Genomic DNA, 14,932 nt, shown 5'->3' with positions numbered 1-14,932 from the left:
CTGGTGTGTTCAGGATGAGGATTTAGCTTCTGAACCAGCATGCCAGGCCCTGAGAATTACATTTTTAGAAAGAAGACTGGAGCATGAGATGGGGTCTGAGCTAAGACTAACAGTGGTAGGAATGCAGATTCATGGGTCGATAGTAAAAAAGTTTAAGGAGGCAGAACTTTAGGATTTGATTGGAAGTGAGATTGAATAAAGGAAAGGTCAGTGGCACCCAGTTTTCTGGTTCATGTGACTAGGTGGTGAATGTGCAAGTAAGGCCCGGCGGCGTGGCCTAGCAGCTAAAGTCCTTGCCTTGAATGCACCGGGATCCCATATGGACGCCGGTTCTAATCCCGGCAGCTCCACTTTCCATCCAGCTCCCTGCTTGTGGCCTGGGAAAGCAGTGGAGGACGGCCCAAAGCCTTGGGACCCTGCACCCGCGTGGGAGTCCTGGCTCCTGGCTTCAGATTGGCTCAGTACCAGCCGTTGCGCTCACTTAGGGAGTGAATCATCAGATGGAAGATCTTCCTCTCTGTCTCTCCTCCTCTCTGTATCTGACCTGGTAATGAAAATTAAAAAATAAAGCTTTAAAAAAAAAGAATGTGCAAGTAGCTGAAGTGTATCACAAGTGTTTATTTAGTGGACATGATGCCAGTGAAGATGCTGAATAGATACTTGGAGAAGTCCCTGCAGTGGGCCCAGGAGTTGTGTACATGACAGGAGCCATGCGTTAGGAGATTCTGCAGGGCCGATCTCTGCCGGCTGCTGTGGGTCTTATCAGTGCTCGGATGCATCCCGAGTGTCTGCAGCTTTTTTGGCATTTCTGTGTTTCCTTCCATCTGAGTCATTGGCTCATTCACAGTAGAATGTAATTAAAATGCATAGTACTCACTGTTGCTGTGCCTCTTTCCCTTAAAATTAGTATCAAAATCCTAAAGAAATTAGCATCTATAATCAATTTTTATTTTGTTTATTTCTATTGCCCTTATTTTTTTATATAGAAATATAGGTGGACATAAATTGAATTAGTTGAACACAATGTTAAGAAAATAACTTTTAATGTATTCTAGGACATACAGAAGGAGTCTTTCGAAAAGAAATACAAAACCTTCATGAAAATCTGCCAACATTTTCAACCAGTTTTCCGTTACTTCTGCATGGAAAAATTCTTGGATCCGGCTGTTTGGTTTGAGAAACGATTGGCTTATACTCGTAGTGTGGCCACATCTTCTATTGGTAATCTTCATGTAATCTTAATTCAGCACTTTGCTACATTCTGAAGTGCAAGGGAATGATTGTGGTAGATCTTACATCATTAGATCATTGTGAAGATTGTGTTTTATCCTGATTCCTAACTCAAAGCATAGTGTCTATACATAGCCTCTTAGACGTGTACTCACAGGTGGAGAAATCAGATTTTTTTTTCTTGTCTAATTATTAATTTGTAGTGAACATGGATTTTTTTTCTCTTCGTCGTTTTTTTGTCTGATAATTCTTTGACATATGTACTTTATTTTACACAGAACCTCTTTAATACAATAGGTGATTCTATTTAATAACATTTACTTTCAGAATAGTTGATTTGTATTTGAATATTCCATGTATAGTATATGTATTGATTTGGTTTTATAATTTCTAAGAAATTGGAATAATCAGGACAGTTAATAAAATCCTAAATCTTTAGATCTTGCAGGAGGGATCATTAGAGACCATAAAATTTGTTGGTTTTTAGCTGAACACTGCCCTCCATCTTTTATGTACAGTATCTCAGACAAGAACGTATATATTTTCGCAAAAGTTTCCAAGTAATTATTAAACTGTTTTAAATTGAGGATTACTAATATGATTTAACCAATTTAGTTAATAAACAAGCCAGCGTCTAGCTGATTATCCAGGAATACCATATGGTGTGTCTCACTGAAGGTAAGGCACATTAAATCATATCATTATTTATCTCAAAAGCTGAACTGCAGCTTTTCCTGGAGATAGAGATGCATTACAGATTAATGATTCATTTGCTTTATGAACTAAATTTAACACAAAAGAAAGCTTTCCTGAGGAACTTAAAAATTTGAACACATACTAATGTACTTTAATCATACCATTTTCAAAGTATTAATACTTTTAAATGTGTGCTTGTTAGTAAAGAGAAAATATGTATTAGCAGATCATCTCATTTGTTAAAATACACCATGAAAATAGCTGGCAGGAGTTAAACTCTGTGCAGTTTTGTATGTATTAACTTTAACCTAAAAACCTTAGTATTAAAAAAACCATGTAAAGTTAATAGTAAAATATAAATTATGGCTCAGTATGTATTAGAATAGATGAAGTTGGTGATTTCAGGTATTCTTTTTCAGTTGGCTACATACTTGGTCTTGGTGATAGACATGTACAGAATATCCTGATAAATGAGCAGTCAGCAGAACTTGTACATATAGACTTAGGTAAGTAAGAGAAATATGTACCTTTATTCTGTTTAATAAATACTTGGTCATGAAGAAATTGTTTGTCAAAATGTGAAAAGCATTACGTATATGAAGGAGACAAATCAGAGTTGTGTATGCACACACATACACACACACACAAAGAACTGTAAACAAAGTGATGCTGGAGGGACTGGCTGACTGCCTGGAGTGAGAAACGACCCAGAACCAGGTCTGCAAAAGAAGGGAAGGATAATTTAGACTGAAGACAAAGCAGATTAGAAAATGGAATAACTAAATTGAACGATGTCATAGGAATGGCAAGCTATTAAATGTTTCTCAAGTGATATTTGCATGTATTTGATTAGTTTAAAGGTAGGCTGGTATCAGGCTTTTAAAAGCCAGAATAAAGGTGTACAAGTTTAATCTGTTAAGTACTGAAAAGTGAATGGAAAGCCTTATCATTGTTGTTTGAAAAGGCAGCTTTAATAGCATCTTGAAAAGTAGTACTGGCAGGGCCCGGCGGCGTGGCCTAGCAGCTAAAGTCCTCGCCTTGAATGCGCCGGGATCGCATGTGGGCGCCGGTTTTAATCCCAGCAGCTCCACTTCCCATCCAGCTCCCTGCTTGTGGCCTGGGAAAGCAGTGGAGGTCGGCCCCTTGCATTGGGACCCTGCACCTGCTTGGGAGACCTGGAAGAGATTCCAGGTTCCCGCACCGGCCGTTGCGGCTCACTTGGGGAGTGAATCATGGGATGGAAGATCTTCCTCTCTGTCTCTCCTCCTCTCTGTATATCTGACTTTATAATAAAATAAATAAATCTTTAAAAAAAAAAAAAAGAAAAGTAGTACTGGCAGCAGGAAAAGATTAATGTATATTCTTTTTTTTTTTTTTTTTTTTTAATTTTTATAATCTATTTTATTGTGTTGTTGTTGACAATCTTTACATAGTTAATTACAGTTAAAGAAAGAAAAAGAAAGAAAAAAAAAAGGGTTCAGGGGGATAGGGAAGTGGGCAATACTATTATGTCCATAATGTTTCCATGTTGTATCTGAGGTAAAGGAGGATAGTGAGGGAGAAGCCCCACCCGGTTTCCCGCCCACCCCGAGTCCCGGATGTGGGGCATGCTCTGAGATATGTGCTCTGGTGGTGTTAATAGTTCTCCAGTTATGAATTGCTGCCAGTTTCGCTCAATGAGGTCGTCCACTGATTGATATGGTCCATCATAAAGTCTCCGTTTGCCCCATTTTTCGCTGCCAACATGTAGCTGAGATGAATGATTGATCTGCTCTGTCTTCTGTCTTTTCTTGATTAGAGTTCTGAGTCCAGCAGTTCGATTGGGGAGATCTCCAAGGAAACTTTGAGGTATTCCCAGACTAGTTTCTTGTATGTTCTAGCAAGCACAGGGCCAGGCACAGTCCATCACCCTGATCAGCTGGTGGTTGCAATTGCTGGGTTGGTTCTGTTTTCAGTCCAGAGTTGCACTGGAACCAATGGGTGCTGCAGTCCAGTCTGGTTCTGCCCTGCACGTACTCGGCCCTCACACAAACCAGTGGGAGCTGCAGCCTAGTCGGGGCGACCCACAATAACCCCCACCAGGCCCACCCCCTACCCTGGTTTGCCAGTATGTGTAGCAGAAGACTAGTCTGTCCCCCATCCCATTTGGCTCTGGCACTTGTCAATGGGTATTAAAGCTTAGTTCTATCTAACCAACTCAACCATCCAGCCCTCATGGGTGTTGTTGAGTGCCTCTCTATCTAGCCATCCCAGCCCCCGTCCTAGTTTTCATGCCCTCCCACGGGACTATTGACCCAAGAAGGGGGAACCCACTTTTTCCCTCCCAGGTCTCTCTGTCCCGGTTTATGCACTCTTTAGGTGGTTCTGTGATTTGACTTGACAGAATTAGTCCCCAGTGCTAGCTTCTGCGGCTATGCCCAAACCTCTCTCACCCACTCTAATTTATGCTTGCACCAGCCGGAATAATCAGCCCAGCCTGGCTTTTCCCTGATCTATTCCACATGCAGCGCACAGGTGTTGTAGCCTTGCATAGTCTAGTCTGTCTCTATCCCAGCCCACGCTCTCCTTCCGGTGGGAGTAGCTGTCCGGCGAGGGAACCAGCCCCTTAATCCCCCTGCCAGTTCTGCCCCTCCCTTCCTTCCTGGATCTCACGTGTGCTGGTTGGGTGCTGCATTCATATCCAGTACAGGCAACCATGCCCTGGCATTCCATAACGTGTACTGGTTTTGCCGCGACCAAACCCGGCTCATCCCACACTCTGATCTGGTGTTCGGATTTGCCAGTGGGTGATATGGACTGATTCAGCCTGGTCTGCTCCTGACCCATGCTGAATGTGTGCCAGTGGGAAACTTCCCATGGCCTATTCTGGACTGTTTCCTATCATGCTTCTTGCGCTTACCTGCAGGAACTGTGTCCTGCTAGAGGAGTTGCCCAGGCTCCTCCATCAGAACCCCTCCCAATGGCAGGTTTTGCGCATGCCAGGGGGTCCTTGAGCCAACCCAACTCAGTTCACGTCCTGTCCTAGCAGGGACAGTGGTTTTTCCTGGCTGGCTTTCACCCCATTCTGGTTCTTGTTGTTGGATGTTTCAGCCCGGCCATGGCTCGTCCATACCCACATACAGCTCACGCATGGCTCAGTAGGAGGTTGAGACCCAGCCTAGTCAGTCCCACATCTACCCCCTGGTTCTCCATGACACCAGATGGTGTTGGGGTCTGAACTGGCCTGGTGCATCCAATCCCAGCCCACACTAGTGCCTCGGGTGACTGCAACTGTTTCCTAGATAGAACGCAGCTCCAATTCTAGCACATACGCCCCTTGGTGGGAACCTCAACCTAGTTAGGGTGTCCCGTTACCTCCCCGATTGGGCTTGTTCATAGCTGTAAATCATGCACCTGCCCGTGGTTGTTCTGAGGACCAGTAGGTGCAAGAGCCTAGCTCGGTATGACCTGTGTTCCATGCTGGTTTCCAGTTTTGCTTGTAAACAAAGGTTTGCTCAGTCCTGCCCAGTACATTACGTTCCATTACCAATTTACACATTTTGGAGCTACTATGCCCTGCTTGTCCGACCCCCAGATCTGGACGGCATGTTCACCAGCGAGAGCTATGACTCGCCAGGGGAGCTTCCCAAGTACCTCCACTTGATCCACTCCCAAACCCAGTTTACATACATGCCATTGGTTTTTAGGCCAGTACCCGGTGTACTCTGGCCTCCCATTTGGCCTTGTATGAGCTGGTGAATGTTGCAGCCCGGCCCACCCCACAACCTATTCAGGATGCACATTTGGGTGCTGCTGCCTTGCCCAGTCCAGTCTATGGAGGATCCCTTTACCTGTGATTGATGGCAGGCTCCTTGGTCACACCTAGCTTAGTCCATAACCACCTAAAATTTAGGTTTACCAGTGGGGCCAAACTTTCTACAGGGTGTGGCCCACACATCCTGCACAGAGTCCACCCCAGGATAAGGTTCTAGAGTGCTAGTTAAAATTATGGACCTGCCTAATGTGACCAGTCTCCTGAGCCAACATCATGTCAGGCAAAAAAATATCCTGCTAGACAATCTGGGGGTTATCTTCTGCATTATAGGTGTTCAAAGCTCAGCATTATTGAGTGATTAGAAGTTCTCCAAGAGAAGAGCCACTGGCGTTGGGAATCTTTAGGATTGACTCAGAACCCAGAAACAGTGGGGTCACGCTAGAGCTATCTAAGCAGCAATTCGGACATCCATTACCCCAGAGCTTCCCGGCCAGGCGGCCAGCAGGCAAAGCCTGGCACCACATGGTGCACTGGCCGCCCTGGATGAGGCCGAGGACTCGTTCACTGCCTTGCGGCAGTGTCTTTGGCGTGAGCCCCCAGCATTGGGTCCGACCCGGCAGGGGCACCCCCCACAGCCGCCACACTGTGAGGAGCGGCAGTTGCCCCCGAATCCCAAGGCCCGAACCCCTCCCAAACTCATCTAGCTGCCAGATATTAGCAGCTGGGTGGAGCTAGGAATTTTAAGCCAGTTCCCAAGTTCCCTCATGGTGCACTTACCCGAGGAATGAGCTCTCTTGGGTCCTGGATGAGGCCGAGGACTCGTTCACTGCCTTGCGGCAGTGTCTTTGGCGTGAGCCCCCAGCATTGGGTCCGACCCGGCAGGGGCACCCCCCACAGCCGCCACACTGTGAGGAGCGGCAGTTGCCCCCGAATCCCAAGGCCCGAACCCCTCCCAAACTCATCTAGCTGCCAGGATTAATGTATATTCTAACAGTTACAAAGTTATATATGTAAATTTGGCCTATTGTAGAAATTGAATAGGATTTTGTGAAAATCAGTAATGAATTTAGTTTTGGGCTTTCAAGGCGAGGACTTTAGCCGCTAGGCCACACTGCCGGGCCCTGGAACATTATTTTGAATTAAGATGGAGTAGACAGTTTGATATGAGAGGAATAATTTGAATATAATGACAGGGCTTTAGTATATTCAGCAACTAGATTTCAATCAGTCATTGCAATGGAGGAGACTGATCTTACATATCATTTATGAAGGAGGACCAACGATTGAATCAATTAAGGGTGTTAGCATTGAAAAGGTCACCACACACAAAAAGTGAGCAATAATCAAGTCATGAAAACTAGGAAGTAGGATATGTTGCAAGCCAGGGGAGAGTAATATTTTGTAAAGTACATCATGTTTGATAGAACAAAGTCCAGTAGAATTAATCGTAAGAGTAGATCTTTGAGATAACAATCAGTCTTACAGGACTAGGATAGAGTGGAGGAAACCAGGCATTAGCTTGAATGGAAGTTAGGGATATATAGTGTAGACTACAAATATGGAATTGTTCTGCAAGAAGTTAAGAAAGGAAGGAGAGAAATTTGCCAGAGATGAAAGGCACAGTGTTGGTCCTTGCTTTTTTGAGAAGAGAGAAGCATGAGCATATTAGACATTGAAGACAGAAGAGAGGAACCTAATAATTGAAGGAGCCAGAAAAATCAAAGTATGTAATGGCCTGGTAACATTTACTTTAGAATGAGGCCTTTTTTTTCTCCTGAGAGGCAGGACAGCATAAGTGCTGAAAAGAAGTCTTAAGCTAGAGGGGAAAGAATAGAAAGGAAGTTGTGTTTTCTGTTCTCTGAGAAACAGAAAGCAAAATAATTTGACAAAAAGTGGAGGCATAGTAACTGGTCCTGAAAGAACACTGAAATTGTCAAACAGGTGTCAAGGTCATGAGCCCACATAGAGGAGAAAGGAATAAGTAAAAAAGGACATGCCAGTAAGTTTTTGGATTATCCTAAATTTATGGTAGAGTCGGTGTTGCCACTCTGTGGTTTTCTAGCACTTGTGAACATCCCTGGAACTCAGTTCAATGCAGGTGTGGTGGAAGAACAGGTGCAAACGTCTGAGGTGCTGGAGACAGAAGTCAACCTTGTCCTGTGTCAGGGTTGCCTGCATAAGGAAGGGAGGAATGCTGACAGATGAGAAGTCTCAGTTGAATTGTCTACACAGTAAAAGTGAGAGCGTGGAAGGAAAGAGGCTTTGATTAGAAACTGAAGATTTCTAAAGAGGTGCTGTTTAGGGAGACTGAGTTCTGCAGTGTAGCCCGTGTACAAGATCCTTAGTACCACACAGAAATGTCCCACTATGGTAGACTTAGATTTCTGGTAGGACAGAGGTAGTCAGGGATATCATGTAGCCTTCCCTCAGAATGAATTCTAAAGTTGGGACAGGGAAGAAGATTGTGACCTAAGCCCGTTACTTTTTGTTTGTTTGTTTATAAAGATGTACTTTTAAAGATGTATTTTTAATTTGAATGGCAGAAAGACAGAGCTTATATCTGCTTGTTCGTTCCTCAAGTGGTCGCAGCAGTCAGAGCTGAACCAACCTGAGCCAGTAGCTTCCTCTGGGCTACCCATGTGGGTGCAAGGGCCTAAAGACTTATACCATCCTCCACTGCTTTTCCAGGCCACAAACAAGGAATTGAAAGGGAAGTAGAACAGCCAGAATACAAACCAGTGCCCATTATGGGATCCTTGTGCTTGAAGGGGAAGGATTAGCCAGTAGAGCTATTGCACTGGTCTTCTCTTCTTAGTTCTTAAAGCTGCATATGCAGATCTCAAAAATATAAAGTTTCATTTAAATTTTTAAATACTGGGCCAGGTGCAGTAGCCTAGCAGCTAAAGTCCTCACCTTGAACGCGCCGGGATCCCATATGGATGCCGGTTCTGATCCTGGCGGCCCCATTTCCTATCTAGCTTCCTGCTTGTGGCCTGGGAAAGCAGTCAAGGACAGCCCAAAGCCCTGGGACCCTGCACCCACATGGAAGATCTGGAAGGAGCTCCAGGCTCCTGGCTTCAGATCGATGCAGCTCTGGTTATTGCAGCCACTTTGGGAGTGAATCCGTGGATGGGATATATTCCTCTATGCCTCTTCTCCTCTCTGTATATCTGACTTTGCACTGAAAATAGTAAATCTTTGAAAATTTTTTTCAAATACCAATTCAATTTTTTTCAGATTTTGGTTTTAAAGATTTATTTATATATTTAAAGGGCATAGTAACAGAAAGGGAATGTGAGGCAGAGATCTTCAAAGACAGAATTTTCATTCTTCCTTTGAAGTATTCCATTGTAGAAACTGTCTTAATTGGGTTAGAGCAACAGCATAGGAGTAAGATGCAGCTGGTTTGGCCGCAGGGTTGCTATGGCAGAGAACACACCTGTCCATCTCAGAACTGCAGTGCTCAGGAGGGTGAGTTGCCTACAGACAGCAGTGAGGTCATGGCAGGTTGGGACTGGTTTTAGATGGGCACCATGCTGCAGCATCCATGGTGGAAAAGCATACTACATGATACAGGTAGTGCTGCAGTGCAGTGGGGCAAGTTCCCAAGAATTCCTCAACGGGACTGTGAGAGCCAGAATGTTCCCCAGCAACAAACCCTGGTCTGTGGTGCCAGTATGGACTCTTAACTTTTCCTTTAGTCTTTGCCCGTTTTAGGAATGACTATCCAAGGTTCAGACTGATATGGACTGGGACGAAGGGGGGTGTTGCAAATCATTTTGTTCCCATGTTGTCCACGCCAGCTGTAGTCTCTGTTCCAGAATTGCACATACTGTAGTTCAGTACTCTTCCCTAAGTATTTTGGCCAGATAGCTATTTTCTTCATTTCTGACCCTTTGTTTTGGAAGAGAGCACATCCAGTGCTTCTCATCGACATCTTGGCAGAATTTATCCTCTGCACTTTAAACCCTGTCACTCTTCACTCTGCTCTGCTTCAGGGTTTCTCATCTCCATCAGTGTTTGTGAAATCCATTTGAAATCCAAAGAATTTCATAAATAATAAATTTTTTTTTCAAAAGGAAGTATTCTGGGACTAACAGAGTATTGGATTAGAGTTGTTACCTGCACAGAGCTCACATCAGTTGAGAGCAAGGTGAAGTAGCTGTCAGACCTCCTAACATACCTGTATTTTTTCGTTTTAGGAGTCGCATTTGAACAGGGCAAAATACTTCCTACTCCTGAAACAGTGCCTTTTAGACTTACCAGAGATATTGTGGACGGCATGGGCATCACTGGTGTTGAAGGAGTCTTCAGAAGGTAAGTGGTAAAGCTAAGGGAGGAAGGACAATTTCTGCTCTCTGAATTACTTGGGTTATAGATTTATTTTTGTTCGAAAGCTAGATTTAGAGAGAGGAGACAGATCTTCCATCTGCTGGTTCACTCCCCAAGTGGCTGCAGTGCCTGGAGCTTCTTCCCACGTGGGTTTAGGGTCCCAAGGCTTTGGGCCATGCTCCTTTGCTTTCTCAGGCTACAAGCAGGGAGCTGGATGGGAAGTGCAGCAGCCAGGACACGAATTGGTGTCCCGTGAAGGGGCCTGTCACTTGAAGGGGGAGGATTAGCCAATTGAGCCATTGTACCAGCTCCAGAGTATAGATTTGTATGCATAAAACTCAAGATTAGAATTGCGTGTTTATGCTCTACCAGTACAAAAGACTGATGAAAAGTGCTAAGAGAGGAACCAGCTTTGTGGCATAGTGGGTTGGACTGCTGCCTGCAACTGTGGGATCCCATATTAATACACCAATTGGAGTTCTGGCTGCTCCACTCCCAATCCAGCTCTGCTGATGTGCCTGGGAAAGCAGTGGAAGATGGCTGAAGTGTCTGGGGCCTGTGCACCCATATGGCTTTGGCCTGTCCCAGCCCTGGCTGTTGAAGCCATTGGGCTAGTGTGCCACCTAATCTGTCTATCTGTATATAACGTTGACCTTCAAACAGACAGCGCTAGTCCCATCATTGATATGACACAGACTCACCAAACAGCTTACCGGGTATATACTTCTTCACTGTGGTATATATGAGAACTCTTTCTGGAGAGGCCTGCAGTGAGTATGTAGACCTTTGGGTGAATTTGACCACCAATGTTGGTAAGGCCCAGCGTTTCTTCAGGAAGAGTTGTGGTACCATGCTGACTGAGTGGGACCATTTGTGTGATGCCTGTACCATGATGGCCAACATCCCCTCCCTGTAACAGAACCATCCCTTGGGAGCCTTTCAGGAGTGTAGTGGGGCACAGACCTGGAAAGACAACTTCCTAAGAAACATGGCTATTCTGAGACAAGATACAAGGAGGACTACCTCGAGCCAGCTGTTCGCCATGCAAGACCTAGGGCCAGAGTTTATAGCCAGAGGTCAGAGCACCGTCCTCTTGGTTGTTCTCCATTCTGTTCCTGTAAAATGTTGATACCCAGATAACTCTGAACCCTGACCTGGGGTCAAGGGCAGGACAATGAGTCCGTTTGAAGCCAACTTAGAATCTGGCCTGCAATGTTATGCTTTTATCATTCAGTTCTTCACCTGGTTGTCTGCCAACCACCATCTCTACCTTCCATTTTTTATCCACAACCTACTTCCTAGCCTATTGCTTAAGAGCTTGACTATGTGGCTCAACAACAGCAAAGACCTGGAAGGGACATTCATAGTCTCATTGTTATAAATACCAGGCTAATAATACTTACATGTATTCTTTTCAGGAAGTTACTAAAACCTGTTCTGCCTTTTGACATACCCATTTGGGAATTGTTAAGAGTCATGGCAGCATCTCTGAGGACCAAAAGGTGGATTAAGGGCCTGGCCCAGTAGCCTAGTGGCTAAATTATTGCCTTGCACACATCAGGCACCAGTTATGTCCCAGCTGCTCCACTTCCCATCCAGCTCCCTGCTTGTGGCCTGGGCAGGCACTAGAGGATGACCCAAGGCCTTGGGACCCTGCATCTGCATGGGAGACCCAGAGGAAGCTCCTGGCTTCAGATTAGCTCAGCTGTGGCAGTTGCAGTCACTTGGGGAGTGAACCAGCAGACAGAAGATCTGTCTGCATCTCATTCTCTGTAAAATCTTCCTTTTCAATAATTTTTTTTTTAAAAAGGTGCATTTTTTTAAAAAAAGGTACATTAAAACTGTTGCATAATAAAATCCATAGTTATAATGTGTTTAATTCTGTAGATGCTGTGAGAAAACACTGGAGGTTATGAGAAATTCTAAGGACACTCTGTTAACCATCGTGGAGGTAAAGTATAAAAAGCTTTCTTTAAAATGAAGCAGTGTTCGTCCTGAGTAGGTACACTGTCTGGTAATGTGGTATACTGTACCGCACAAAGAGGAGGCTGCACACCGAGCATTTCCACACGTCAAAGATTACTGGTCTAGCAGTGGGTATTTGGCCCAGTGGTTAAGATGCTGGTTCTTTTTTTAAATTTGCTAGATTGAGATTCCAGCTCAACTCCCAGTGCTTTCTGCTAACATATGCCCTAGAATGCATCAGGGGAGGGACTGGGTACTGAGTTCATACCACCTGCTGGAGATCCCGATTAAGGCCTCAGCATCCAGCTCCAAGTTCCCATCTTCATCCCGTCCTAGTAATGATTACTGCAGGCATCCCAGGATGCAGGCAGCAGATGGCAGCATGGCCTGTCTCTCAAATGAAATTTTAAAAAATAATTAGCTTGGGAATTCCTCCAGTACTGTCAAGTTTGAGTGTTATAGCACAGTAAGTAATCTCTAGTCTTTAATACGTAAATCAATACTTTTACATCCTAAAACCCCCCTAAAAAACTTTCAGAATAGTTCTTACAGCATTTGAGAGAAATGAGTTTACATCATCTTTTTCCCTGCACAAATTTAAAACGAATAAGACAGAGGCACACCGGAGAGAAACTGGAGCCTGCAAAGTAAATACCCTTACCTAGAACCACCCTGGGCAGGATATAGGTGCTGCTTACCTCCTCTCAGTAGATTAATTTCACTCAGTCTGGAAATGTGCATCCAGGGATGTCACTGCCCAGCCTTAAAGAATGAATTTAGGGTGGGATGAGAAGCTGGAACGTTAATAGTATTATGGCTTCCTGAATACAGAGGCATGAAGGATGTATACTAAATGTGATGTCCTTCTCGCATAATTACCAATGACACTGTTTATTATTTAGTGAAAATGTGTTCCAAATGCATAGTTTTAATATCTCTATTCTGTTTAGGTCCTCCTGTATGATCCACTCTTCGACTGGACCATGAATCCTTTGAAAGCGTTGTATTTACAACAGAGGCCAGAAGATGAAACCGAATTTCAGCCCACTCCCAATGCAGATGGCCAAGAATGCAAACGAAATCTCAGGTGAGCAGCATTTTAGGAACATGTGTGCATTGTCTGTGTATTGTTTACATATTTCAGAAGTTGTTAAATGCATGTTAAAACCTTTGAAATTGTCACCCCTCATTAAAACCTATTTTTTGTCATTAGTGATATTGATGACACTTTGAACAAAGTGGCTGAACGTGTTTTGATAAGACTTCAAGAAAAGCTGAAGGGTGTGGAGGAAGGCACTGTGCTCAGCGTGGGCGGGCAGGTCAACTTGCTCATCCAGCAGGCCATGGACCCCAAGAACCTTAGCCGACTTTTCCCAGGATGGAAAGCTTGGGTATGACTGACCCTAAGAGTATGAATTACCCTTGAATTTAGCCTATAGGAATCATAGTTTATTTTTAACCCACTCACTAACTTTGAATAAGGATAGTATTTTTAAAAGAATATTTTTTCAGTGTCTGATCCTTCAGAGACTATCCAAAGATGGTCAGCACGTCCCAAGCAATCTCTGCTGTCACACGGAAGCAGTTGTTTGCCCTTGGTGCTCTGACGCACACTGGACACTTCTTCCCAAGTACCTGTTTTGTATCTTTTTCTGTAGGATCTCTGAGGAACCTGTTAGCTGAAACAGTGACAGCAGCTAGAGTTTCTTCTCTAAATTTGAACCAGTAAAAATACTTGAGGCCAATTTTAAGACTTATTCTCCGGATATTATAAATATTTGCTAATATTAAATTACCAGTTGCAACCTTGTATCATAATAAAGCTACATTAAAAGCAATTTGAAAACAAAGTACTCTTGAAATGTATTTGGATTTTCTGTAGGAAGGAAAGTCACACAGTAATAATAATGAAGTTGCAGATTCCAAAGTTATGGTTAATGTTAGTGTTTTTGTCTAATGTATATATTCCATTCTGTGTCAGATACTTTCTGTGACTTGTTTGTATTAGATAATGAATTTTATATACAGTTGTAAATAATCTGTATTGGGAGTCTGTCAAGTTTTCAGTTCTAGCTGTATATTTTAAGTATATTTTGTTTTCAAGTTTCAATTCCTTTTATAAAATGTTTTATAATTAAGCTTCGTTAAATCAAATTTCTGCTGTTTATCTGTTATCTTTTGACTGCTCATCCATTTTTGTATTTTGAAAGGTTACCTCCATTTGATTCTCATGTGGAATTTTCTCAAACCATTCTGAAAATTATTTCACATTCAAATTATCAATTTCATGTATCTTAAGCCACCTAAATGAGTATTTTGTATGCATTGGTAGTTTTATACCGCAGTTAATCAAGGAAAATTAATAAATTTAGAATGTCTTTAACCAATCTTGACATGTCATTCATTTACTATTCAGCCTTAAATGATATGTCATAAGACTCCTTTCCTATGCAGATATTCTTAGTAATGGCTTTGAAAAGTTCGCCAAAATTGCAGATATCCTGACAGGCTTTAACACTGTCTAGAATTAACTGAGATGGAAATACTACCAGTAGCAAGAGAAATGATTGTAGACTGCTCCTTCCAACAAAAGGACATAAATGAAACGTCTCTACTTTTGATAAAAGTGATATTACTGATGTTACCCTACACCTGGGTGAAGCAAACTGGAAATGAGTAGGTATGTGTGTGATCAGAAGATAAGGTAAATTGCAAGTTTAATGTGGATAACATATCACTTAAAACCTTTATAAGTGAGAAGAATCCAGATTCACAGAGTAGGTGAAAACCAACTGAATTACTTACTGCTCGAGTGGTAACCCTCCCACCATGCTCTGTGCTTGGCACTTCTAAAAGTACCTGGGTAATCAATGCTGCTGTAACTCCATGGTCAATGCTGTCTGCACTTGCAGATGTCTATGATCTAAAGCAAAGAGAAAAAATTTTAAACTCTTT

The 14,932-nt window shown here is 43.3% G+C and overlaps 1 protein-coding gene across 2 annotated transcripts in view; it reads left to right on the top strand.

Annotated features, from left to right (window-relative positions):
- ATM (ATM serine/threonine kinase) overlaps positions 1-14,360 on the top strand; it is a 133,157-nt gene extending 118,797 nt beyond the window's left edge. For both annotated transcript variants that reach the window (XM_058663948.1, XM_058663949.1), the window contains exons 58-63: positions 1,056-1,221; positions 2,346-2,432; positions 9,883-9,997; positions 11,900-11,963; positions 12,928-13,064; positions 13,191-14,360. In XM_058663948.1, the coding sequence (XP_058519931.1) occupies positions 1,056-1,221; positions 2,346-2,432; positions 9,883-9,997; positions 11,900-11,963; positions 12,928-13,064; positions 13,191-13,374 (753 nt within the window). In that variant the 3' untranslated portion in view covers positions 13,375-14,360. The remainder of the gene's footprint in view (positions 1-1,055; positions 1,222-2,345; positions 2,433-9,882; positions 9,998-11,899; positions 11,964-12,927; positions 13,065-13,190) is intronic.
- The last annotated feature ends 572 nt before the right edge of the window (positions 14,361-14,932 follow it).

The sequence above is a fragment of the Ochotona princeps genome, chromosome 4 (genome assembly GCF_030435755.1).
Source record: "Ochotona princeps isolate mOchPri1 chromosome 4, mOchPri1.hap1, whole genome shotgun sequence".
NCBI classification, from domain to species: Eukaryota; Metazoa; Chordata; class Mammalia; order Lagomorpha; family Ochotonidae; genus Ochotona; species Ochotona princeps.
Note: the sequence above shows the minus strand (reverse complement) of the source record. Positions and strands in the feature narration are given on the sequence as shown.